Source organism: Dipodomys spectabilis, unplaced genomic scaffold, assembly GCF_019054845.1.
Source record: "Dipodomys spectabilis isolate Male_0828 unplaced genomic scaffold, ASM1905484v1 ptg000810l, whole genome shotgun sequence".
NCBI lineage: Eukaryota > Metazoa > Chordata > Mammalia > Rodentia > Heteromyidae > Dipodomys > Dipodomys spectabilis.
In genome coordinates this window covers 53,269-79,119 of record NW_024871487.1, presented here as the reverse complement: position 1 = coordinate 79,119, position 25,851 = coordinate 53,269, and the positions used below count along the sequence as shown (strand labels likewise).

Below are 25,851 nucleotides of genomic sequence, written 5' to 3'. Positions count from 1 at the left end.
CAGGAGGATCGCGGTGCTGAGACACCGGCCATAAACACGGCCATAAACGCGCTGTCCTGAGCTGGGTGGGAGCCCTGCAGGGGGCCCGGCCTGCGGCCTGGCCCCGCCCCCAGCCCCGGCCCCGCCCCCAGCCCAAGCCCCCGCCCCCAGCCCCGGCCCCGCCTCCCTCCCCAGGCCCCGCTTCCACCCCGCCCCTGGCCCCGCCTCCCAGTCCACGCCCCGCCCTCCCAGCCCCGGCCCCGCCCCCAGCCCCGGCCCCGCCCCCAGCCCCGGCCCCGCCTCCCTCCCCAGGGCCCCACCTTCCACCCCGCCCCTGGCCCCGCCTCCCTCCCCAGGCCCTGCCCCTGGCCCCGCCCCTCCCCAGGCCCCGCCCCTGGCCTCGCCCCTCCCCTGCCCCCAGCCCCGCCTCCCTGCCCAGCCCCCGCCACCTCTCCCGCCACGCCCCGGCCCCGCCTCCTTCCCTGGCCCCCGGCCCCGCCTCCCTCCCCAGGCCCCGCCCCAGGCCCCGCCTCCCTCCCCAGGCCCCCGCCTTCCACCCCGCCCTTGGCCCCGCCTCTCTCCCCAGGCCCCTCCCCAGGCCCCGCCCCTCCCCAGGCCCCGCCCCTGGCCTCGCCCCTCCCCTGCCCCCAGCCCCGCCTCCCTGCCCAGCCCCCGCCACCTCTCCCGCCACGCCCCGGCCCCGCCTCCTTCCCTGGCCCCGGCCTCGCCTCCCTCCCCAGGCCCCGCCCCAGGCCCCGCCTCCCTCCCAGGCCCCGCCCCCTCTCCTGGCCCCGGCCCCGCCTCCCTCCCCAGGCCCCGCCCCTCTCCAGGCCCCGCCCCGCCCCCCTCACCCACGGTGGCCGCCGCGCCGGGCGCGCAGCGCCGCTCGCACAGCCGCTGCAGCAGCGAGGTTTTGCCCACGGCCGAGTCGCCCACCAGCACCACCTTGAAGAGCCGGTCCGGGGCCGCGCGCGGGCGCTCCTCCTGCGCGGACACACGACACGGCGGGTCACGGAGGGGCGGGGCGGGCATGCGCGGTGCACGCTCGCGCCGCAGAGCGCCCAGCCCCGGGTTTCGAGCCCCGCCGCCGGCCACAGACAGGGCCCGGGTCCCGGAAGGGGAGGGGGGGGCCGGACACGCAGCAACCGCAGCACCCAGCCCTCGGGCAGGCAGAGCCAGCGAGGGCGGGAGGCCTGGCCCGGGCGGCGCAGCGCCCTGCGAGCAAGCCCCGAGCCGCGGGTTCAAACCCGCATCATCAAACCAAGAACCAAGGCCTGACGGAGGCCTGCGAGCAAGCCCCGAGCCGCGGGTTCAAACCCAGCATCATCAAACCAAGAACCAAGGCCTGACGGAGGCCTGCGAGCAAGCCCCGAGCCGCGGGTTCAAACCCGGCAAGAACCAAGGCCTGACGGAGGCCTGCGAGCAAGCCCCGAGCCGCAGGTTCAAACCCAGCATCATCAAACCAAGAACCAAGGCCTGACGGAGGCCTGCGAGCAAGCCCCGAGCCGCGGGTTCAAACCCGGCAAGAACCAAGGCCTGACGGAGGCCTGCGAGCAAGCCCCGAGCCGCGGGTTCAAACCCAGCATCATCAAACCAAGAACCAAGGCCTGACGGAGGCTTGTGAGCAAGCCCCGAGCCGCGGGTTCAAACCCAGCATCATCATCAAGCCAAGAGCCAAAGAGGTGAGACGTAGGGGAACAGGCCAAGTCCCATGTGGTAGAAGGCGCGTCCCTGTGCTGTTGATTTCCACCCAGGGGGCTGAGGAATCAGGGCGATGCTTGCCAGGCCCTGGGGAGGCCTTGATGGTGGAGGCCGGCCTCCTGAGGCCGTGGGGGGGGGGGTACACTGGGAGGCAGGGAGGCTCCGGGAACCGAGCCCCGGCCTGGTGCTCACCTTGCTGAGGGCTTCTTTTCCCACAGGCTGGGCCCGGGGTGCGGCCACGGGTCCCAGGCCCACGCAGGGAGCCTCCCGGAGGCCCGGAGCCTCAGCCTCCTCCTCTGCCTGGGCACATTCCCTCAGCGGCCGTGCACAGCCGCCTCCCAGGAGCTGGGGCAGGGGGTCCTCCTCAATGGAGATGATCCTGCCCAGGGGCCTGCGGGGCCCCCCGGCCCCCCGCTCCCCCAGCCCCGGCTCTTCTTCCACAGCTGGGCCCCCACGCGGGCCCAGAGAGCTTCGCCTCCCAGGGGGCAGGCCGAACACCTCCTCCTCCTCCTCTTCCTCCTCCTTCTCCTCCTCCTCCTCCTCCGACCGGCTGTGGGCGACGAGGGCAAAACAAGAACGGAGCTCAGTGCCAGGGTGGAAGGCCTGCCCGACGGCACTGGTGCTGGACAGAGGATGGGGCACCCACCCCAGCCCCCGGCCGGGCCTGGTGGGGGGAACGGGAGAGACAAGGAGAGGAGGGAGAGGGGGAGGGGGAGGAGGGAGAAGAGGAGGAGGGCAAGGAGGAAAAGGAGGAGAGGAAGGAGGAGGAGGGAGAGGAGGAGAAGGAGGAAGAGGAGGAGGAAGGAGCAGGAGGAGGAGGAGGAGGAGGAGGAGGAAGCAGCGTCTGCAGAAGAACGGGAAACTGGAATGAAGAGCTAAGTCGGAGGCTGGATTTGACACCTGTGTTGGGGAGCGGGATTTGCACCCAGGGCCCGGGCTTGCCCGGTGGACCCTCTTCTACCGCAGCCACGCCCTGGCTGCTCTGGGTGTGGCTTGTCTTCGCAGAGGGTCTGCCTGTTTTTGGGAGGTGGGGGGGGGGGGGTTAGCCCGGACTGTGATCCTCCCATTTTGTGATTCCCTGCTGTCGCTCTCAGCCAGTGCGCTTCCCCTGTAGCCAGGGTGGCAGGTGTACACTACCAGGCCAAGACATCCATCGAGATGGGGTCTCCCCAGTATTCATGCCCGTGATCCCTGATCTCTGCTGAGAGACAGAGACAGACAGGGAGACAGACCAGACAGACAGAGCCGGAGAGCTGGTTTCCCTCCCTTGTGGCTCATTCTCGGCCTGACTCAGGACTTCGAACTCCCCCACCCCAAGTCCCCAAGCTTGGGGCTCTACTGCCCCACCTCCCCATGTCGGTCGGGCCAGTGTCTCCATCCCCCACAGAAAGAGAGGGGGGCCCAGGGGAGCAGGCTTGTCTCTGAGTGAGCAGTAAGCCAAGTCCTTCCCGCAGAAGCCAATCACGCCCTCTCTGGGTGGACGCCACAGGGAGCCGGGCAGCAATGGGTCCCGCCCCTTCCTGTCCCTGAAGGAGTTGAGTGAGGGCTGCTCCCAGCTACTCAGGAGGCTGAGATCGGAGGATTGTGGTTTGAGGCCAGCCTGGGCAGGAAAGTCTGTGAGGCTCTGATCTCCAATGAAGCACTCCTCACCTCCCACACACACAAAGAGCCAGAAGTGGAGCTGTGGCTCAAGTGGTAGAGCACCATCCTGGAGCAAAAGCAGCTCAGGGACAGCGCCCAGGCCCTGAGTTCAAGCCCAGGACTGACAATAATAATAATAATAATAATATAATCAAAGAGCTAGCCAGCCACGGTGGCTCCCGCCTGTCATCCCAGCTACTCAGGAGGCTGAGATCCAAGGATGGAGGTTCAAAGCCAACCTGGGCAGAAAAGGCCACAAGATCTCCAATGAACCTGTCAAAAGCTGGAAGTGGTGCTGTGGTTCAAGTGGTAGAGCACCAGCCTTGAGCTGAAGAGCTGAGAGACAGCGCACAGGCCCAGAGTTCAAGCCCTGGGCCTGGCACAAAACAAAACGTGGTCCAACTGCACCCCTCCCCCACCCCTCCTCCCTCCCCCACCCCCTCCCCCCACCCCCCACCCCCTCCCCCTCCCTCCCCAGCTCCTCTCCCCATCCTTTCCTCTGGTCTTTCTTTCCCCTGCTCCACACACACACACACACACACACACACACACACACACACAGAGGTGACTTGTCCTATCCTCCCCCAAGGTCATGTCCCCCAAGATTGAAGGTCAGAGGTTACAGCTGACCTTGGATCTCCCTGGTAACCCCCCAACCCCCCCACCCTAAGTCTGCACTCAGCCCCCAGCTGACGCTCCGCCTGTGTGGAGAAGAACCAGCCAAGAAGGCAGGGTGGCGGCCTACCTGCGGAGCAGCCCTCGCCCGTCCAGGTATTTGCCGATCACCGAGCCGGACCTCTGCTTCCAGCTGGCCTTAGAGGCCGCCGCCTTTGCCCTGGACGCCTTGTCCCTCTGCAGAAACAAGAGTGTCCGAGGTGGGCGCCGGACCACTGGGCCAAAAAGGCTGCACCCTCCATCTGTTTTTTTCGGTTGATTGGTCGTGGGGTTTGAACTCAGGGCTGGTGCTCCACCACTTGAGCCACAGCACCACTTCCGGTTTTCTGGTGGTGCACTGGAGATAAGTCTCAGGGATTGTCCTGACCGGGCTGGCTTTGAACTGCGATCCTCAGATCTCAGCATCCTGAGGAACTACAGAAGCTTGCATTTAAGTCACACGCTTCTGGATGGTTCTAATCCCTCCTTATTGGCACAGGGTGCCAGGGGTGACCCGAGGAACCTGGACTTATGAACCCAGTGTCCCGTCCACCGTCCCCACCCCCCCCCCCCCCCCGGACGAGACCTCTCAGCCCTTCTGTGAAAATGAACCTTGAAAGAACCTAGAAAACCTTGGTGAGCCGGGCTGCTGGAGGCTCACCAGGAGGCTAAGACCTGAGGATCGTGGTTCAAAGCCAGCCTGGGTAGGGAAACTCCGTGAGAGTCTCACTTTCCAAGGAACCACCCAGAAGCTGGAAGTGGAGCTGTGGCTCAAGTGGTAGAGCGCCAGGCTTGAGCAGAGCAAGCTAAAGGACCGTGCCCAGGCCCTGAGTTGAGAGTTGAAGCTTCAGTTCTGACACACACACACACACACAGAGTGAGCGCACACACTCCAGCGCTGGTTCGCAGGGCACAAGCACATCTTGGGCGCCCCCTGGTGGGTGGTGTGGTCGTTTCTTCCACAGCCGTCCGGAAGGCTCCGGCGTCCTTGTCTTGTGCCCTGGGGCAATGCTGGGCCCTGCCCTGCCCACCCGGGGCGGTGCCCTCCCTCCCCACACGCGTGTCACCTGCACACGCGCGTTACCTGCACACGCGCGTCACGCTCATCACGCTCATCCCGCAGGTGTTTGTTCCTTTCCCTACGCACAGAAGAGGGAGGTTGGTCAGGCAGGGTCTGCAGGTGGAGACCCCGGGGGCCATCAGACCATGGGACAGACGGGTGGGGCAGGGCAGAGGGCAGAGGGCAGAGGCAAAGGCTGGGCAGGGCAGCTCACCCCACGAGCCACTCACCTCAGGAAATCCAGCTGCTTCAGGAGCCCCAACTTCTCACGCTGCAGGCTCTCTGACACGCGATACACTTCCCTGCGGGGAGTGGACACACCATGAGGGCAGAAAAGAAGCCACCTGGGCCCAGGGACAGAGGAGGACAGGAGGGAGGACCCTGTGGACAGCTCCTAGTGGGCAGGGCTTGGGGCCACTGATCACCGCTCTATTTGGAAGGAAGAAAAGGAGGAGGAAGAAGAGAAGGAAAGAAAGGAAGAGAGAGAGGAAGGAAGGAAGGAAGGAAGGAAGGAAGGAAGGAAGGAAGGAAGGAAGGAAGGAAGGAAGGAGAAAGATAGAAAGAGCCAGGCACTGGTGGCTCACACCTGTCTTCCCAGCTCCTCAGGAGGCTGAGATCCGAGGATCACAGTTCAAAGCCAGCCTGGGCAGGAGAGACCGTGAGACTCCTATCTCCAATAAACTACCAGAAAAACCGGAAGTGGCGCTGTAGTTCAAGTGGTAGAGTGCTCGCCTTGAGCTGAAGAGAGCTGAAGAGCTGAGGGACAGCGCCCAGGCCCTGAATTCAAACCCCACGACTGACAAGAAGAAAGAAAGAAAGAGAGAAAGAAAGAAAGGAAAGAAGGAAAGAGAGAGAGGGAGGAAGGGAGGGAGGGAGGGAAGCAAGGAAGGAAGGAAAGAAGAAAAGATATAAAAGAAGGAACAGAGAGGGAGGGGGGGCACAGAAAGGAGCTGGGGTGTCTACTGCGTCCTTGGGGTGAGGAGAAAGAAAGAAAAGGCAGGAACAAGGAACAATGAAAATCCAGCAGAATCCAGTATCACCACCACTGGTGCCATCCGGGCCAGGAGGGAAGTTCCAAGGGACAGACGGACAGAAGAGGCCCCTGCGGATTCGAGCTGGGTGTCAGGGTGTCATTATGGCTGCAGAGGGGTGCCAAGTGGCCCTGGACAGAGCTGGAGGGGCAAGGGGCTCCCGGGTGGAGTTTGGGGTTTTCGGGAAGGGCCCCCAAAATGGCACTGTGTTACGATGTGAACAAAGCAGATTCCCATCCCTGCCCCCCCACACACAAGTGGACAGTGCCCCAGGCCCCCCCAAGCAGAGTGGAGCCCAAGCCCCGCCCCTGCCCGGGCCTCTGCTCTCCTTCCTTCCTGCTGCTCAGCCCTGCATCCGTCCCCATCCCCGGGGGCCCGGCCGGCCAGCTCAGCCCTGGTGCTGAGCCACCGTCTGGGTTCCATGAAAGCCCCAAGCCCAGGCTAAGCATATGCAGACACAAATCAGATGTATGCATATGCAAATGCACACATCTTCACATAGGCAACGCATGTGCACATGCAAATGCAGGCAGATACGCACAGGTGAATATACATGTGCATATACAAATACATTTGCATGTGTGGACGTGCATGTGGGTGTGCATACAAGTGTGCATGTGTGTATGCAAATGCATGTGTGCAAATGTAAATATATGCAAATGTGACCATCTACAACACACCTCTGTGCAGGAAAAAAATATATATATAAGCATATCTATAACTATATATATTCATTGGTGTTAGATATATTAAGCTGTGGGCTGCTTTAACAAGTAGAAAAGCACTTCTTTTTTTCCCTGTGTGTGTGTACCAGTACTGGGGCTTGAACTCAGGGCCTGGGCGCTGTCCCTAAGCTTTTTGGCTCAAGGCTGGTGCTCTACCACTTGAGCCACCACTCCACCTCCAGTTTTGGGGGGGTTAGTTGGAGATAAGAGTCTCCCAGACTTTCCTGCCCGGGCTGGCTTTGAACTGGGATCCTCAGATCTCAGCCTCCTGAGTAGTTGGGATGACAGGCGTGAGCACCAATGGCTAGATGAATCTCATTTTCGGATCCAGTGCTCCTACTTAAAGCAGAGAAGATCCAGTTCTCCTGCTTCAAGCGGAGAACAAGAAAATCAATCCCGCTCACTGAGGATTCTTGCTGATGAACACGTCTGTCCTGATCTGAACGCTGTTCTCACTGTCCCCACCCCCAGGCAGCACCCACAGTGTCCCCCGCCCGGCCCCAGGCCCGGGCCCTTAGCAATGGTGGAGGCCGGCGAGTGGAGGCCGGAGGGCGGAGGCCGGATAGTGGAGGCCAGCGAGTGGAGGACATACATCTCCTTCTCCCGGTGCAGCCGGCGGGCCTCGTGCTGCAGACTCTCCAGCTGCGCTTGGGCCTCTCGCAGCTCATGGCCGGTCCTGTCCAGCTCGGCCGCCAGCTCCTGGTTGCTCAGCTTCAACCGGGCATTCTCAGAGCTGCGTTGGTGGCCTTCGCTTTGCAGGGCCGCGCACCGGCCTTTCAGCTGGGGACAGAGGAGGGGCGGGAGGGAGGGCGAGGGAGGGAGGGCGTCACTGCCACCGGGCTGGGGGCCCTGCTCCGAAGTGGGGGGGCTGGCATGGGTCACCCACCAAATGCCCTCCACCAGCTTCTCTGCCCCCCACACACGTGCACACGCACACACACACACACACACACACACATGCACACGCACAGAGGTCTCGCGTGGAGGGCCAGGCCTCTGCCCTCTGCCCTCTGCCCTCTGCCATTTCCATCTCCTCCCCTCCCTCCTCCTTGTGCGGGTTGGAGCTGGGGACAGTGAATGGCTCCTCTGTGTCTCTGAGCTAAAGGACATCCACATCTGGTCATCCCAACCGCTTTGTCGCTAGGGGCCGGTGGCTCCCGCCTGTCATCATAGCGAACCAGGAGCTCAAGATCCAGAGCACCGAGGGCTCAAAGAAAAAAAAAAAATGAGCCGGGGCAGACATGTCCGATCAGTCAGCAAAAAGCCCGGCTGGAGGCGTGACTCAAGTGGTCGAACACCAGGCAGACAAGCATGAGGACTTAAGCACCAGCAAAGGGGGAAGGAGAGGGAGAAAGGGGTGGAGAGAGAGAGGGAGAGAGAGGGACTGAGCACCAGCCTCAAGTCTAAATGCTTGGGAGAGCCCAGGCACCGGTGGCTCCCGCCTGTCATCCCAGCGACTCAGGAGGCTGAGATCTGGAGGATCTGTTCAAAGCCAGCCCGGGCAGGAAAGTCCCTGAGACTCTGATCTCCCATGAACCACCAGAAAACTGGAAGTGGCGCTGTGGCTCAAGTGGTAGAGTGCCAGCCTTGAGCTGAAGAGCTGAGCCACAGCGCCCAGGCCCAGAGTTCAAGCCCCACGACTGACTAAAACAAAAATCTATTCAGTAGGATCCAGACACAGAGCCACAAAGTCCGCCCACTCCAGGCCTGCATCGCGGGCTCCCTGGAACCTTCCAGAAGGAATCTGGGAATCCTCGTACAGCCACGTGGACAGACCGCAGGGGACATTAGAAGAGCAACCGGCCTCTGATTTGTTCTTTAATTCTGTGTATCCTTGGCTTCTCTTTATCCTTGTTTGCAATGCTGTTCTCTTGGTCTGGAACTGCCCGAGGCTTTCACTCCAGGGTCCTGGGCGCTGCATTTTCGCTTTTTTCTGTCTTTCATTTTGCTCGAGGCTGGCTCTCTCCCGTTTGAACCACAGTCTCACTTCCGGCTTTTTGCCAGTTCTTGGAAATCAGAGTCTCACGGACGTTCCCCGCCTGGGCTGGCTTTGAACCTCGATCCTCGGATCTCGGCCTCCTGAGTCGCTGGGATGCGGGGCGGGCATGCACAGCACCCAGCCCACCGAGGACTTTTACACGCTTCCTCTTCCCCGATCCTCAGGCAGAGGCAAGGGCGGGGGGAGGACGCAGCGGCACCTACCTGGCTCTGTTTCTGGTGGAGTCTCTCCAGCTCCTGCTCCTTGATCTGCAGCTGCCTTTCCAGCTCCCGACTCTGAGCCTCGAACCTCTCCCTGTCCTACAAAAGCCAGGAAGAAGACTAAAGATCTGGGACTAAAGGCGTCACGCAGGTGCACAGACTTGTGAGCTAGCACGCCTGTGCTCACCGCCTCCTTGTGGTCAGTCCTGGGGCTTGAACTCGGGGCCTGGGCGCTGTCCCTCAGCTCTTCAGCTCAAGGCGGGCGCTCTACCCCTTGAGCCACAGCACCACTTCCGGTTTTCTGGTGGTTTATGGGAGATCAGAGTCTCACAGGGACTTTCCTGCCCAGGCTGGCTTTGAACCGTGATCCTCAGGTCTCAGCCTCCTGAGTTGCTGGGGTGACGGGCGTGAGCCACCGGTGCCTAGCTCTGAGGCTGGTGGTTCGAAGCCAGCCTGGGCAGCAAAGTCTGAGAGACTCTTCTCTCCAAGGAACCAGCCAAATGGCGGACTGGAGGCATGGGCCAGGCGGTAGAGTGCCGGTTGTGTGTTGGCACAAATCGAAACACTTTCAGGTCACTGGGAGGAAGAGGGCCGAGGGGCGCCAGGCCGTCAGTGACCCTCACTTAGCCCGAACTTGTATTCCCTCTCTGATCTCCGCCAACTTCCAGCCCAGACAGAGGAGACACAGGCCCCGCACGGGGCTCGGCCGCCCCGCTGAGGGAGGAAGGGGGTGGGGGAAGCAGGTTAGAAACCAGCTCGGGGCTGCGGCGGGCATGCGCGGGCTGGGGACATCACCGGCGACCCGGAAGCACCACCCAGCCGGGTTGGAGACCGTGGCTGGATTATTCTAGAAAGCCTTCTGGGATAAACCAACAGCAAGGCTTGCCCGTGGCCTGTGGACAGGCCGGGTGGGGACCGAGGGTCGGAGCGTGGCCACGTTTTCTCCCCTGGCTCTGGAGACTGTGGCCTTTGCTCGCTTGGTTCTGTTTGCTCAGGGGAAAGGAGGGAGGGAAGGAGGGGGGGAGGGGGGGAGGGGAGGAGGGAGGGAGGGGGAAGGGAGAGGGAGGGAAGGAGGGGGGAGGGAGGGGGGAGGGAGGGATGGCACCATGGCCCAGGAACTGATCACCCACCCCTGGGGTGGGCGCTGGGCAGGAAGCGATGTGCTGGGGTGCTGTGCTGGGGTGCTGTGCTGTGCTGTGCTGTGCTGGGCAGGAAGCGATTTGCTGGTGTGTTGGGCATTAGGGTCAAGGAATGTCCCACTCCATCTCCAGCCTGCTTTAGCTAAGAGAGTGTGCACCGGTGTTCACCCACCCACCCACCCATCCACACACCCACCCATCCATCCACCCATCCATCCACCCATCCACACACCATCCATCCACCCACCCACCCACCCATCCACCCACCCACCCATCCATCCATCCATCCACCCACCCACCCATCCACCCACCCATCCATGCATCCACCCATCCATCCATCCACCCACTCACCCATCCATCCACCTATCTATCCATCCATCCACCCATCCACCCATCCACCATCCATCCATCCATCCATCCATCCATCCACCCATCCATCCACCCATCCATCCACAGACCCATCTACACATCCACACCCCATCCACCATCCACCCACCCATCCATCCACCCACCCACCCACCCATCCACCCACCCATCCACCATCCACCCACCCATCCATCCACCCACCCACCCACCCATCCACCCACCCATCCACCATCCACCCACCCATCCATCCACACACCATCCACCCACCCACCCATCCATCCACCCCCCCATCCATCCACCCCCCCATCCATCCACCCACCCATCCATCCATCCACCCACCCATCCATCCACACACCATCCACCCATCCACCCACCCATTCACTCACCCACCCATCCACCATCCATCCACCATCCACCTACCCATCCACCCACCCACTCATCTACCCACCCACCCATTCACCTACCCATCCATCCATCCACCCACCCATCCATCCATTATCCATCCATCCATCTATCCGTCTATCTATCCACCCATCCATCATCCATCTGCCCATTCATCCATCCACCCGTTCATCCATCCATCCACCTGCCACCCACCCATCCACCCTTCAACCATCCATCTTCCATTCATCTCTCTATCTGTCCATTTATCCATTCATCCATCTATCCACTCACCAACCATCCATTTATCTGTCCATCATCCATCAATTTATCCATTCACTCTTCCACCCACCCATTTATTCACCCATCCATTCATCTCTCTATCCAGTCATTCATTCATCTATCCACCAACCATCCATTTATCCATCCACTCTTCCGCTCACTCATTCATCCATCCATTTATTCATTAATCCATCCACCTACCCACCCATGCATGCATTCGTACATACATACATGAATTTATCCATGTATCCAACCATCTATTCACCATCCATCTATCCAGACATTTATCCATCTACCCATCCACCCACCCATCCATCCATCCATTCACCCATCCATCTATACATCATCTATCCATCCATCCATTTATCCATCCATCCACCCATCCATCTATCCATTTATTCATCACCCACCCATCCATCCATGTATGCATGCATCCATCCATTTATGCCTGCAATCATCCATCCATCCATCCACCCATTTTTCTACCCACCCACCCACCCATTCATCCAGGCATTTATCCATCCAACCATCCTTCCATGTCCCCATCCGTTCCTTAATCCCTCCATCCAGATGGACAGATGGCCAATCGGCCGTCTCTTTGTGCATCTCTTGGTTTAGTGAATGTCCACCCCTGGGGTAGGAGCTGAGCACACACTAGCATTCCGTGCTCCCAGGGAGAGACAGATGGTGGCCAATAAAAACCATCAAGTGCATCTTAGACCCTGGCTGAAGGCGACAAACATCTTGAAAAATAACAAAGCTGGGGGAAAGGGGGTTCGGGGCTGCGCAGGGGAGGGGAGCGAGGGGGATGGACGTACTGACCTTCAGCAGGAACTGCTCTCGCTCCTTCTGTATCTGCTCCTCCATCTCCTCATACAGGTGCTGGATCTCATTGTCGTAAGCGGCAATCTTCCTACAGTGGGGGGGTGAAGGTGCTCACGGGGACACCTGACCCCCAGCAGCCACCCAAAAGCTCAGACCTCCAATCCCTTCACCACCACCCCCTCCAAGCTGCGGGGCTGGGGTGCCGCGCAGGCCACGGGGCCCCGGGCCCCAGAGGCTCAGATGGAGAGAAGAGTCTCATCAACTCTTCTGCTCAGGCTGGCTTCAAAGTCTGTGTGTGTGTGTGTGTGTGAGTGTGTGTGTGTGTGTGTGTACTCACGCACACGCATGCGTACACTGATACTGGACTTTGAGCTCATTCCCTTGTTAAACTCTTTCACTCAGGCTGGTGCTCTACCGCGTGGCTCAGGCCCCAGATGCCAGGGCCACTGGGAAGTGGGAGACCCAGAGTCGTGGGCTGTCACTCACCCAGGGCTGGGCAGTGTAGGGCTGGAACTTAGTCCTGGCTTTCCACCGTGAGCCGGCGTGGAGCGTGACCAAACGCTGGCCACCGGGAGGCCGGCGCCCGGTCATCTCCCAGTGACCCCCTTCACAGCTGTGTGGCCCGGGACACGTGGCTTTCTGTACCTCTGCTTTCTCAGCTCTACCATCCCGTACGTGAAGTACTGAGACTAGCACCCGGTAGACAGTAAGTGCTCAGTGACCATGAACAATGGCTTCTGTAGGTAAGGTGCTTGGAATAGCACCTGGCCGTGCATACAAAGAACTCGAAATAGCCTTGCGTATGCTCAATAAATGTGAGCAGGGGCACATGTGCAAAGAGTACTTAGCACAGCACCTGGTATACAGTAAGTGCTCAATAAACACAAGCCAGGGCTCATATGCAGAGTACTTAGCACAGCACCTGGTACCAAGTAAGCACTCAATAAATGCAAGCCAAGGCTCATATGCAAAGAGTACTTAGCACAGCACCTGGTACCTAGTAAGTGCTCAATGAATGCGAGCCAGGGCTCCTGTCCTGGCGTGGCCTCTGGCGTATTTCTGCGCTCCTTGCCCCCGGCAGGCGTTCACCTTTGCAGTGCGCACTCCAGCTCGCTCTTCTCCTCCTGGGCCTCTTGGAGCTGCGAGAGGATTCTGGACAGGAAGTCTTCCAAGCCCGACCGCAAGTGTGGCTCCTTCCTCAGCCGCAGCCAGAGCTGTCTGACGCCACCTTCGCTGTGGGGAGGGTTGGGGGGGATGTGGTGGGGGCGGGGGGAAGCTGGGGGGGGACTGGGTTTGGGGGGGGCACTGCCCTGTCCCAGCCATCCACTGAAGGCCCATGTGACCCGGGGTGGACTGTCCCCTCGTGGGTCTGGGCGGGAGGGAGGGGCTGGCACGGACACACACACACGCATGCACACACACACGCACGTGTGCGTGTGCACACACACACACACGGACATGGACACACACACACTCTCCCATGATGGAAACAAACCTCACATGGAAAGCAGCCCAGCGAGAAATGAACCCAACTCTGGTGAGCAAAGGTCATTCCCCCTCCCTCCTCCTGCCCTCCCTCCTGCCCTCCCTCCCTCCCTCCTCCTGCCCTCCCTCCTGCCCTCCCTCCTCCATCATGTCCTCCTTGCAGCCATTCCATTTGAAAATCCATCTAGTTACTGAAACTACCCACTTATCAACCACCCACCCACCCGATCATCATCCATCCACCCATCCATCATTCATCCATCACCTACCTACCCATCCATCCATCCACCCATCTATCCATCCAACCACCCAACCACCCACCCATCCATCCATCCATCCATCCATCCATCCAGCCAGCCAGCCAGCCAGCCAGCCAGCCAGCCAGTCACCCATCCATCCATCTACCCATCTATCCATCTATTCACCCAACCACCCAACCACCCATCCACCCATCTATCCATCCATCCACCCAACCACCCATCTATCCATCCACCCATCCATCCATTCATCTATCCATCATCCACCCATCCATCATTCATCCATCCACCCATCCATGCATACATCCATCTCTCCATCCATCCATACAAACCATCCATCCATCCATCTACTGTGCTCAGGCTGACTTCAACCCTAGATCCTCCAGATCTCAGTCTCCTGATAAGCTGGGACTACAGAGGTGAGCGGCCACGCCAGACCAGGAATCAATCATCAATGCGGCAGGTGAGCAGGCTCCTCCCTAGGCTGAGTTCCTGAGGCAGCTGTTGCTACTTACTCTTCTAGAACGTTCTGGGCTCTGAGTTTGTCCATCAGCATGTGGAACTGGGCTTCCTCGTCCTGGCCCGCGTCTCCCCCGTCCCCCGGGGACTGGTACACCTTCTCCTCGCTCAGCAGGGCCCGGCCTGCCCCTTCCGGTGAGTTCTGGCTGAAGAAATGGCCTGAGGGCGGGAAGCACAAAGGAGCCACGTCAGACTTTGTGCAGGACCGGCCGGCTCTCTCCATGGCCAGGAGTCGTTTGGGAAGGAAGAGGGGGACCCCCTTTGGCAAAGATCTGCGGATGCTGCACCCCAGAGTTTATGGGGGGGGGAGTTGTTCTTTTCCAGTACAAGGGTGTGAACTCAGGGCCTGGGCGTTAGCCACGAGCCCTGCCACTCAAGGCTGGCGCTCTACTGCTTGAGCCACACCTCCACTTCTGGCTTTTGCTGGTTCGTTGGCGATGAGAGTCTCACGGGCTTTCCCGCCCGGGCTGCCTTTGAACCGCGATCCTCAGATCTCAGCGTCCTGAGGTCAGTGGAGGCCGCGACACGGCTAAGAACACGGCGCAGCCCCGGGCAGGAGGCAGCCGCCAAGCCCGGCCCATCCAAGGACATGCAATCAGACCACGGCCCGCCCTCCTGACCTTCAGCCTTCTAGAAACCTCCCTGACAGCTGCTACCCCACAATCGGACGGCAGCAAGATTCGTGTGTGTGAGGTGTTCGGGGGCCACAGTTTTAGTTTGGCAAGACAGAAGAGAGGCTGGAGTCTCACCACCTCCCCAACACACCCCGCCTCCGGCCTCCTCCCTCCTCCCCCCTCCTCCCCTTACCTTCTCCCTCCTCCCTCCTCCCCCCTCCCTCCTCCCCCTCCTCCCTCCTCCTCCCCCTCCTCCCTCCCCCTCCTCCCCCTCCTCTTCCTCTTCCCTCTTCCTCCCCCCTCCTCCCTCCTCCTTCCCCCTCCTCCCCCTCCTCCTCCTCCTCCCTCCCCCTCCTCCCCCTCCTCTTCCTCTTCCCTCTTCCTCCCCCCTCCTCCCTCCTCCTTCCCCCTCCTCCCCCTCCTCCTCCCTCCTCCCTCCTCCCCCTCCTCTCTTCCCCCCTCCTCCTCCCTCCCCCTCCTCCTCTCCCCTCCTCCCTCCTCCTTCCCCCTCCTCCCCCTCCCCCTCCCTCCTCCCTCCCCCTCCCTCCTCCCTCCCCCTCCTCCTCCTCCTCCCCCCTCCTCCCTCCTCCTCCCCTCCCCGCTCTCTGCCCTCCTCGGGCCGTGGGCACAGGGGTGCTGAGCTGAGCAGGAGAGGGGCCCGGCAGCCACAGCCCTGCGCTTCTGTGCTCTGGGTGGGCTCAGACCCCTGGGGACCCGGAACCCCCAGAACTTACTAAACCCAGTGGTGAACTCCTCCGGAGTCAGGAAGCCATCGCCGTCGGCGTCCAGGGCACTGAACACAGCCTCCAGCTCCGCCAGGCTCAGGGGCAGCTCCTGGTGAAGCTTCTAGAACGTTGTGCTGATTAAGGTGCTGACGGCGGGGGGGGGGGGCAGAGCCCTCGGCCAAAACCCTGTCTGCAGCCTGGCTCAGCCCCGGGAGAGCTGGGGGAGCAAACACGCCGTCCTCCACCACCACCCCACCCCAGGGCCACAGCGCAGCACACACAGCTGCACCTGACCTCCTAGCACCCCTGTCTTCTGTCTGTCTGTCTATAACTTATCATCTACCTGTGTGTCCATCTATCCATCATCTTATCATCTCTGTCCTCATCTATTTAGCTGTCTGTCTGTCTATAATTTATCACTATTCATCATTTTATCATCTACTGTCATCTATCTATCTATCCATCCATCCATCCATCTATCCATCCATCTATCATCTGTCTATCTATCTATCATCTGTCTATCTATCATCTGTCTATCTATCATCTGTCTGTCTATCTATCTATCTATCATCTGTCTATCATCTGTCTGTCTATCTATCTATCATCTGTCTATCTATCTATCATCTGTCTATCTATCTATCATCTGTCTGTCTATCTATCTATCATCTGTCTATCTATCATCTGTCTGTCTATCTATCTATCTATAGTTTACCATCTGTCTATGAGCCATCAATGCACCATTTTTCTATCACTTACCTATCATCTATCAATCTATCCATAATCCATCTGTCATCTATCCACCTATAATCTGTCTATGCATCCGGCTCTCCATCCGGTATCATTATCTACCCTCTACGTATCTATCTTCTAGCTATCCATCCATCTTCACTTACTGTCTGCGATCGATCTTTCCGCCATCATCTATCGTCTACGATCGATCTTTCCGCCATCATCTATGGTCTATGCGTCCACCTGTCCACTGTGCGCCCAGCCGTCTGCCCGTCAGCTACTGTCCAGCTCCTGTCTCTAATTCAGCCTGTCTGTCATCTGTCTATGCATTTCTCTATTGTCTATCCAACCATCTCTCCACCTACCCGCTTCCCTATCTACTCATCTGTGCTCCTATCATTAGTATCGATCATCTGGCCACCGATGCCTCTACTGCCCGTCAATCTACCTGCCATCCATCTAATCCATCGAATCTGATTATCTGTTATCTATCCTCACATCTGTTCATCTATTCATTGTCTATCTACCCACGCTTCTGTCTCTACCAATCTATCATCTATGCATCCACTCATCCATCAGTCCATCTACCTATCCCTAACTATCTACCCGTACATCTGTCTGTCTGTCATCTATTTAACCATGCATCCGTCTGTCCATCTGCACCTAGTTCTTGAGACCGTCCATTTGGAGCAAAGCACAGCTCCAAGAACCAAAGCCGTAGGGGAGCAAAGGCCTGTGGGAAAGAAACGCCCGGGGGGAGCGGGGAGGGGGGCGGCCGCAGCAGGGAGGAGGTAACGGACATGAAGTTTCTGGCACAGAGAAAGCCAAAGAGAAAATACAAAGTCAGGAGCCGGTGCTCACTCCCGTCATCCCAGCTACACCGCAGGCTGAGAGCTGAGGATCCTGGTTCAAAGCCAGCCCCTGTTCCTCCCCCGTGAACCACCAGAAAACCGGCCGTGGCGCTGTGGCTCAAGGGGTAGAGCGCCAGCCTTGAGTGAAAAAGAGCTCAGGGACAGCACCCAGGCCCTGAGTTCAAGCCCCTGGTGCGTGCACGCACACACACACACACACATGCACACACACACGCACACACACACAGGCACATGCACACACGCACACACGTGCACACACATGCACACACATGCACACATGCACACAGGCATGCACACAGGTATGCACACATACGCACATGCACACACACGCACACACGCGTACGCACACATGCACACACACATGCACGCACACGCACACACTCACACACATGCACACATGCACGCACACGCACACACGCGGACTCAGGCTCACCTGCAGGTCTTGTCTGGCGATGAAGCCTTTGCCCTCCGTGTCACAGGTCTGGAAGAACTCCCGGGCCTTCCTCAGCCAGCCATGCTGGCCGGGGTCCAGAGCCTCCTCTCCCTCCGGCCCCTGGCCGGGACCCCGGGGTGGGGACCCCGCCCCGCCTTCGGGGACAGCCATTCCATCTACCGCGGTCCCCGACGTTCCAGAACCCAGGTCTGGATGATGGGAGAGAGACGCGGGGAGACAAGGGATGAGAGAGAGAGGAAAGGGGGTGACGTGCCCCCCACTGGGGCTGACACCCCCTTGGCAACCACCCAGCACCACGTCCGGTGTTCTGGTGGTTGAGATCAGAGATCGGAGTCTCACGGACATTCCTGCCGGGCTGGCTTTGAACCGCGATCCTCAGATCTCAGCCTCCTGAGTTGCTGGGGTGACAGGCGGGAGCCGCCACCCCCGGCCCGGAGTTGTTTAATAATGTCAGAGAGCCAACGTCATCCTACGCACACGCAGACCACGCCACACCCCGACACCTGGCTTTAACTCCGCCACACGGTTAGCACGCACACGCACATGCGCACACACACACACACACACACACAGCCGATGGTCTCAGGGGTGGAGAGACAGCAGGGGTCCGCTCTCGTTCCTCTCATCACCGGCGCTTGTAAAACACTTTGAAGATCCAAGGCGGGAGGGAAGAGCCGCATCCCATCGGGACTCTGGCTGCCCAGGCTTCTGGACGCAGGAAAGGGGGGCGGGCCACGGAAGCGGGGTGTTGGCGGCGGCCGGGAGATGTTGCGTAACATACACGTGCACGTGGATCCACGGAAGACGCCGCCGTGCAAGCCAGCCGCGCGGTCCACGCATCTCCCTTTCTTCCCACTCTCTAGGGCTGGGTGCAGGTGCAGACGCTTGTAGGACAGGATCCCGGAGAGGCCCAGGGGCCGCTGGGGCGGGGGGACTCCGAGGCACCCCTACGCTCGGTTACAGCATGGCTTGGTGTGGGAGGAGCATGCTGGGGAGCTGGTGGGCAGTGGGTGGGCAGGTGTTTACAGTAGTGGGGTGCAGCCGGGCCCTGAGGGGTGGCGGGTCTCTTTCCCGGCCCCATGGCCGCTGTGCTGCCCGCCCAGGGCCCTCCACGGCTGTGGTCTCTGTTCCTGGGGTTCTAGCCCAGAGCGTCCCTGGCCTGCAGAAGCCCCTCTGCTCCCCAGGCCCTCCCCTGCTCTCCCCGCTCCCCACCCCGCCACGTGTCTGGAACTTTCCCCAGCTCTACCCAACAGCCCTTGGCTAGTGACCGGCCCGGTGTGGACGTGGGCTGGGCCAGTTCATCTGCCCTGAAGGGGCAACACCACCCAATGCACGGCAGGAACAACCTTGCCCTTGGGAAAGGGATTCCTGCAGGGCACCCCGAATCCTGCAGGGCACCCCGAATCCTGCAGGGCACCCCGAACCCCACAGGGCACCCCAAGGCCTGCAGAGATGGCTTGAGATCTGTACCTTGTGCCCTGCATCTGTGTCTGACCATCTTCTCCATCTTTTGCACGCACGCACGCGTGCACACACACACACACACAGGGGTGGAGCTTTCAAAGATGGCACCAATGACTCCCGCCTGTCATCCCAGCTACTCGGGAGGCTGAGATCTGAGGATCACGGTTCAAAGCCAGCCCGGGCAGGAAAGTCTGTGAGATTCTTTCTCTCTGATGAACCAGCAAAAAGCTGGAAGTAGAGGTGTGGTTCAAGTGGTAGAGCACCAGCCTTGAATACAAAACCTCAGGGGCAGCGCCCAGGCCGAGATCAAGCCCTAGGACACACTCTCTCTGTCTCTCTGTCTCTGTCTCTGTCTGTCTGTCTGTCTCTCTCACACACACGCACACCCTGTTTGTAAGGCTGGGACGCTGCCCTCCAGCCGTGGTCTATCTGAGGCTACTGGCCGCGTCCAGCCTGGCCATGGCCCTGAGGAACCCCCCCCCCCGGGAGGCCCTGTGCCCGGCTCCCTCCCCTGCCACCGCCCCTCGGGGACAGGAAGGACCTGCGTGCCCCCGCGCAGCCATGACCCCAGCCCTGCCCGTTCCCGGACTGACGCGGGGAGTCTCAGCCACACGGGTGTGTCACGGCCCGGCCACGAAGCCCAGCGCGCCCCCCCAGCCCCCGGCGGCGGCGGCGGGAGGCCTGCGCGGGGCACGCACCGCGGCAGCCCAGAGAGGCCCGGAGAGGCCGGGGTCCCCTCCTCACCCCCAAACTCACGGGCAGCGGGTGGTTAGCTCAGAGGAGGAAACGGCAAACCCCGGCCGGGCTTCTCTCCCCGGTAACTGCAGAGCGAGAAGCAAAGCGTAACAGCCGGAGGGAAAAGAAAAACCCCCAAACACAAAAGGCCCCGTGTGGGGGGGGGCCTTCCCTTGGGGGGTGGGGGCTCCGTCCACCCCCAGCCGCGGCCGGCTGGGTTTGTCCTCAGTGGGAAATGACAGGATGCACAATGCCGAGCCCCGATCGGGGAGGCGGGGAGGGAGGGCCGTTTTCTTGGGGTGCCCTGTCCCCCCATCGCCGAGAGCTGTGGGTGCGAATGATGGCGCAATTGCTCAGCCCGGCCCCCGCTTCCTTCCTGCCCCACACACCAGGTGCTCATGTGTAGCCACCGGGGCTGGAAGCCACTCGGGGCGAGGGCTGGGTCCCCCGTCGCCCACCCCACGTTCCCCCGGGGGCTGGGACCCCCCTGGCACCCCAGCCAGCACCCCAAGACCTCCGATCGCCCTGACCCAGCCCAACTCTGGGCCCAGCACCTCAGACTGGGCTGGGCCTGGGGGATCTCAGGACCTTCAAGCCTTTGTGGGGGGGATCGGGGGATCCCGGCCCCTGCCCCCACCCCGCCCCATTACCCCCCTCCCCTGACACCTCTGCAGAGGCCTGGCCGGTGCCTGCCCCGGGTGCGAGTCTGTGAAGGAGCACCATGGAGCCCGGCGTGGATGCTGGTGTTCTCATGGCTGCTTGGCTCTGGGCGTAGTTACTTAAGATGGGGTCAGGCTTTGCCCCCCCAGACGCAGCAAGACCGTCTTCACGAGGACGGCAGCCGGGTGAGGCGGTGGGCAGCTGTCATCCCAGCCAAACTCGGGAGGCTGAGATCCGCGGGATCGCGGTTCAAAGCCAGCCCAGGCCAGGGAAGTCCGGGAGACTCTGATCTCCAGTGAGCACCCGCAGAAAGCCGGGAGTGACATCTACCATCCTCACGGGGGAACTGCGCTCTGCCCGCTGCGTCAGCGCAGCCCCTCCGCTCTTACCGTGTTAGAAACGATGAGCCATTACAAAAAGGAAAAAGCCGGAAGTGGAGCTCTGGCCCAAGTGGTAGAGAGCCAGCCCTGTGCGAAAACAAGGCTCAGGGACACAGCGCCCAGGCCCCGAGTTCAAACCCCAGACACACACACACACACACACACACACACACACACACACACACACTGTGACCTTGCCAACTTCCAGGTCCAGTTCTCCGGAACATTCTACAAGCTGTCATCACTCACTGTACCTGCCCAGGAAAAAGTACCCCCCCCCCCCCACACACACACACACACACTCTGTGACCTTGCCAACTTCCAGATCCAGTTCTCCGGAACATTCTACAAGCTGTCATCACTGCTTTTGCCCTGTGGACATTTTCTGATACCTTCTGTCTCCGTCTCCTCTCCTCTCGTTACCTCTTGAGAGAGACTCCTCTTGAAGGAGGGGGACAAGAGGGCCTCCCCGAGATCCCCACAAATCTCGCACACAGAACACAGGGCAGAGCTGGAAGGGGGCGGGGGGGGGGGAGGTGGCTCCCGCCTGTCATCCCAGCTCCTCAGGAGGCTGAGATGGGAGGATCGAGGTTCAAAGCCAGCCTGGGCAGGAACGTCCGTGAGACTCCGATCTCCAATAAACCACCAGAAAACCGGAAGTGGCGTTGTGGCTCAAGGGGTAGAGCACCAGCCTTGAGCTGAAGAGCTGAGGGACAGCGCCAGGCCCAGAGTTCAAGCCCCACGGCCGACCAAAAGGAAAAATAAATGAAGGCACAGAGCTCAGGTGGTGAGTCCAAGCCCTGGGACTAGTGCACACGTGTGTGCGCACACACACACACGCACACACACGCACACACACACACAGGGATTGCAGGCTTGCAGATCGACTTGGAGGGGGGCATACAAGCCTGGAGACCCGGTCCCCCCTTGTCTGTCAGCGCCTTCTCCGCCCCTCGCACACCCCCGTTCGGTGCTCCCCAGAGCTCACCGCAAGCCGGTCCCGTACGCCCTGCCCGAGTGTCTGAGGACTGCGCGGGGAGAGCCTGTTCCCACGTGCCCCCCCTCCCAGCTCCGCCCTGGCCACCTCTGGGCCCAGCGCCCGGCCTCGTCCAGCAGCCCGGGACTGGCTGAGGCCGGCCAGGAGGCCGAGGAACGCTGGACTATCGCAGGAGCCAGCGCATCCACATCTGGCTTTGGGACGGCCCCTCCCCTGTCCCCCTCCACCCCCCCACCCCCGGCGCCCCGGCTGGGCCCTGGCCAGGCCGGCTTATCTCTTCCTCCTGGCACAACCTCCAACCACGCACCAACCAACCGGCCAGGATTTCAGCCACTGAAAGCCAAAGGCGGAGGCCGGGCTCTGCTGCTCCTGTCTGCCATCCCAGCGGATTCAGGAGGCTGAGGTCTGAGGATTGAGGGTCAACGTCAGCCCGGGCAGGAAAGTCCAGGGAAGACTCTTACCCCCCAGGAACCAGCAGAAAAGCCCGCAGTGCGGGCTGGGCAGGTGGCTCGGTGGTAGAGCGCTCGCCTCCCATGCATGAGGCCCTGGGTTCGATTCCTCAGGACCCCAGAAGCAGAAAAAGCCGGAAGTGGCGCTGTAGCTCAAGTGGTAGAGCGCTGGCTTTGAGTATGGACAGGGCACCGGCCCTGGGTTCAAGTTCCAGGACTGGCGAAAGAAAAAAGCCGGAAGTGGAGGTGTGGCTCAGGCGGTAGAGCACCAGTCTTGAGCGTGAAAAGCTCAGGAGACAGCACGCGGGCCCTGGGTTATTTTGGGAAGAGAGCCTAGTGGACTTGGCTGCCCTGGTGGGCTTTGAACCTCGATCCTCGGACCTCAGCCCCCCGGGACTCAGGACAGTGCCTGGAACATTCTAGCAGCTCGAGAGCGTCTCCTAATTGAATAGCAGGACTGGCGTCTTTGGAAGAGACGTCCACCATGTGGAAAGCGTGCACGGGCCGGGTCTGGTGGCGCCCGCTCGCCCGCCACGCCAGCCACGCGAGGTGTGGGACGGGAAGACGCTGGCTGGAGGCTAGCCGGGGAGGGACGGGCCGCGGGACCCCGGCTCGACTGGAGCCCTGAGGGAGGAGGCCGTGCGTGGAGGCCCGCAGTCTGAGGCTGGGCCCTGCCACACAGGTAACTGAACGCAGAGACGCTCTCTGCACAGGGAGCGAGCTTGGGGTCCCGAGTTCAAACCCTGGTCCCGCAGGAAAGTCAGAGGGCAGGGAGGGAGGGCGCCACAGGGTGGGGGGCCCTGCCTGGCCTCGAACCCAGCATCCCGAGGGCCAGGAGCTAGCGTCAGCCCCCCCCCCCCTCCGTGAGCAGAGACGCGGCCGGCCCCGGGGGGCAGTGCCGGCTAAGGGGTCTCCACCCAGGGCCACCCACCTGCTCTTACCTTCTGGCATCTTCTAGAAGCACCTGGCCACCCTGAGCTGGGGACCCCGCCCTCCCTCACCCCACCCCACCCCAGGGCCACGTGGCCGACCAGGATGTGTGCACAGCCAGGAAACGCCGCCCGGGCTGGAGGCCAAGACAAACGAAGGGGGGGAGGAGGGAGGGCTCAGGCTCCGGAGGAATCTTCTAGAAGACAAAACTCCCCCCTCCCCCCCTCCCCCCCCCCCCCCGCAGGCTGGAAGAGGCCCCCCGGGACGCCCCTGGAGGGAGGCCAAGACCCGCCCACCACCCACCACAGAGAAAGTTCCAGAAGGTCACTCGCTGCTGATCCCGGGCTGTGTGTGTGTGCGTGTGTACTTGTGCGTGTGTGCGTGGATTGGGTGCATGTGTGCGTGTTGCACCCGCGTGTGTTTGTGCATCTGGGCACTTATTTGTGCTTGCGTGCATGTGTGTGTGTGTGCGTTGTGTGTGCATGTGCACACGAGTGTGTCTTCTGTCCCTCAGTCTTCCTGTCAGCTAGTGTGAGCGAGCGTGTGCCTCCTCCTGCCTCTGCCGCTCCCGTCCTGTGTCTGTCTCTGCAGCGTCCCCTGCCACACGTGGCCACACTGGCCGCTGCTGCGCCAGCCCTTGCGGCCTGAGTTCCAAGCCAGGCCTCTGGGACCCACTCTGAGCCTCCATTTCCTTATCTGTCAGCGACAGAGGCTGGATGTGCCCCCCCCACACACATACACCACCCCCAAAGTCCTTTCCCACCCGCTCCTGGGCCCCCAGAGACACGGGGGTGAGCGGGGGACTCCCGGCCAAGCCTGGGAGAACGTTCCCCCCCCCCCCCCCCCCCCCGCCGCCCATGACCCTCCTCCCCGCCCCCACCCCCGACCTTCACCGGCCTTACCTGCTGGCCCGGTCCTGCCGGCCCAGACACCGCTGCCAGGAAGCTGACACAGCCCCGAAGAGGAAGTAGCACTTGGGGCGCCCCCAGGTTGGGGGGGTGACCACAGGCTGGAGGGGCGCCGGCAGCCGGGGCCGGGCCTGCTCACAGCCTGCCGGCAAGTCGGACCTCCCTGGTCCCCAGAGAGAGAGAGTGAGGCTGGGCCGGGCCGGGCAGCTCCCGCCTGCCATCCCAGCCCGGGAGGCTGAGATCTGAGGCTTCCATACCTGTCACGGCCTCCAGCCAACCAGAAAACTTATACTGAGACAGCATTGGCTGGTGCACTAGGTGTGTGCGTGTGCGTGGGTGTGTGTGCACGCACGCACATGTGCGTGCATGTGTACATGCATGTGTGTGTGCGTGCATGTGTGTGCATGCACGTGCGTGCGTGTGCACGTGTGTGCACGTGTATGCGCGCATGCATGTGTGCATGTGTGTGCGTGTGCGTGTGTGCGTGCACGCATGTGTGTGCATGTGCGTGTGTGCATGCGTGTGCGCGTGCACGCATTGTGTGCATGTGCGTGTGTGCATGTGTGTGCGCGTGTGCGTGTGCGTGTGTGCGTGCGCGTGTGGTCACGCGGCCTGGGAGCTGTGGCTTCGTTTTGCGTGCCTGGCAGGCTGGGGAGGATCTGAGGGCTGATGTCGTTTGTGTCTGGTGCTTTGAGTTTGGGGAGTTGGTGTTGGCCTTCCTTGGCTTTTTCTTTTGTGTTGTTTTTGCCAGTCCCGGGACTTGAACTCGGGGCCTGGGCGCTGTCCCTGAGCTGCTTTGGCTCAGGGCTGGCGCTCCACCACGTGAGCCACGGCGCCACTTGTGGTTTTTTCGGTGTGTGTGGTGCTGAGGAATCGAACCCAGGGCTTCGTGCGTGCGAGGTGAGCGCTCCACCCCTGAGCCGCCTGCCCAGGCCCTGGGGGGGGGTTGTGGAAGTTTTGGGGTGCTCTCCACGGCCCCCCAAGGCCGGTCGCCCGCGGGCACCCTGCCCCCTGCCCCCTGCCCCCTCTGGCCTTGCTCTTCCTGGCCGGACCAGGGGCGTCTCTCAGGGCCCAGGACTGCTGGGCCACCCGACGCTGGCTCCTCAGCCTCCTTTCCTGACATTTCTTCACTCCACCCACACCCCTCACGCTCACGTGTGCACACACACAAGCACACACACACGCGCACACACGTGATCCATGCACTCATGCACATACATGTGCACTCATGCCCACGCATGCACGCACGTGCACAATGCACTCATGCACATACACGTGATCAATGCACTCATACACATACACGCACACACGCACACGTGATCAATGCACTCATGCACATATACACGCGCACATGTGATCAATGCACTCATGCACATACGCATGCACACACACGTGATCAATGCACTCATGCACACACACAAGCACACACGTGATCAATGCACTCATGCACATACACACGCGCACACGTGATCAATGCACTCATGCACATACACGTGCACAATGCACTCATGCACACACACGTGATCAATGCACTCATGCACATACATGCACACGTGATCAATGCACTCATGCATACATGCACACGTGATCAATGCACTCATGCACATACACACATGCACACGTGATCAATGCACTCAGCACATACATGTATGCACACACGTGCACAATGCACTCCCACACATGCACGCAC

At 61.0% G+C, this 25,851-nt stretch overlaps 1 protein-coding gene across 1 annotated transcript; it reads right to left on the bottom strand.

Moving 5' to 3' along the window:
- Nucleotides 1–830: 830 nt before the first annotated feature.
- Cracr2a (calcium release activated channel regulator 2A) lies at nucleotides 831–24,182 on the bottom strand (the record flags this gene model as incomplete). The annotated part of the gene is made up of 13 exons (XM_042673368.1): nucleotides 24,156–24,182; nucleotides 17,618–17,826; nucleotides 15,593–15,704; nucleotides 14,241–14,403; nucleotides 13,073–13,216; nucleotides 11,981–12,071; nucleotides 8,994–9,089; nucleotides 7,384–7,571; nucleotides 5,266–5,337; nucleotides 5,060–5,114; nucleotides 4,067–4,173; nucleotides 1,873–2,230; nucleotides 831–963 (listed from the first exon to the last, which is right to left on the bottom strand). Coding segments are annotated over exons 2-13 (1,690 nt in total), but the record flags the coding sequence as incomplete, so codon positions are not given.
- Between the last annotated feature and the right edge of the window lie 1,669 nt (nucleotides 24,183–25,851).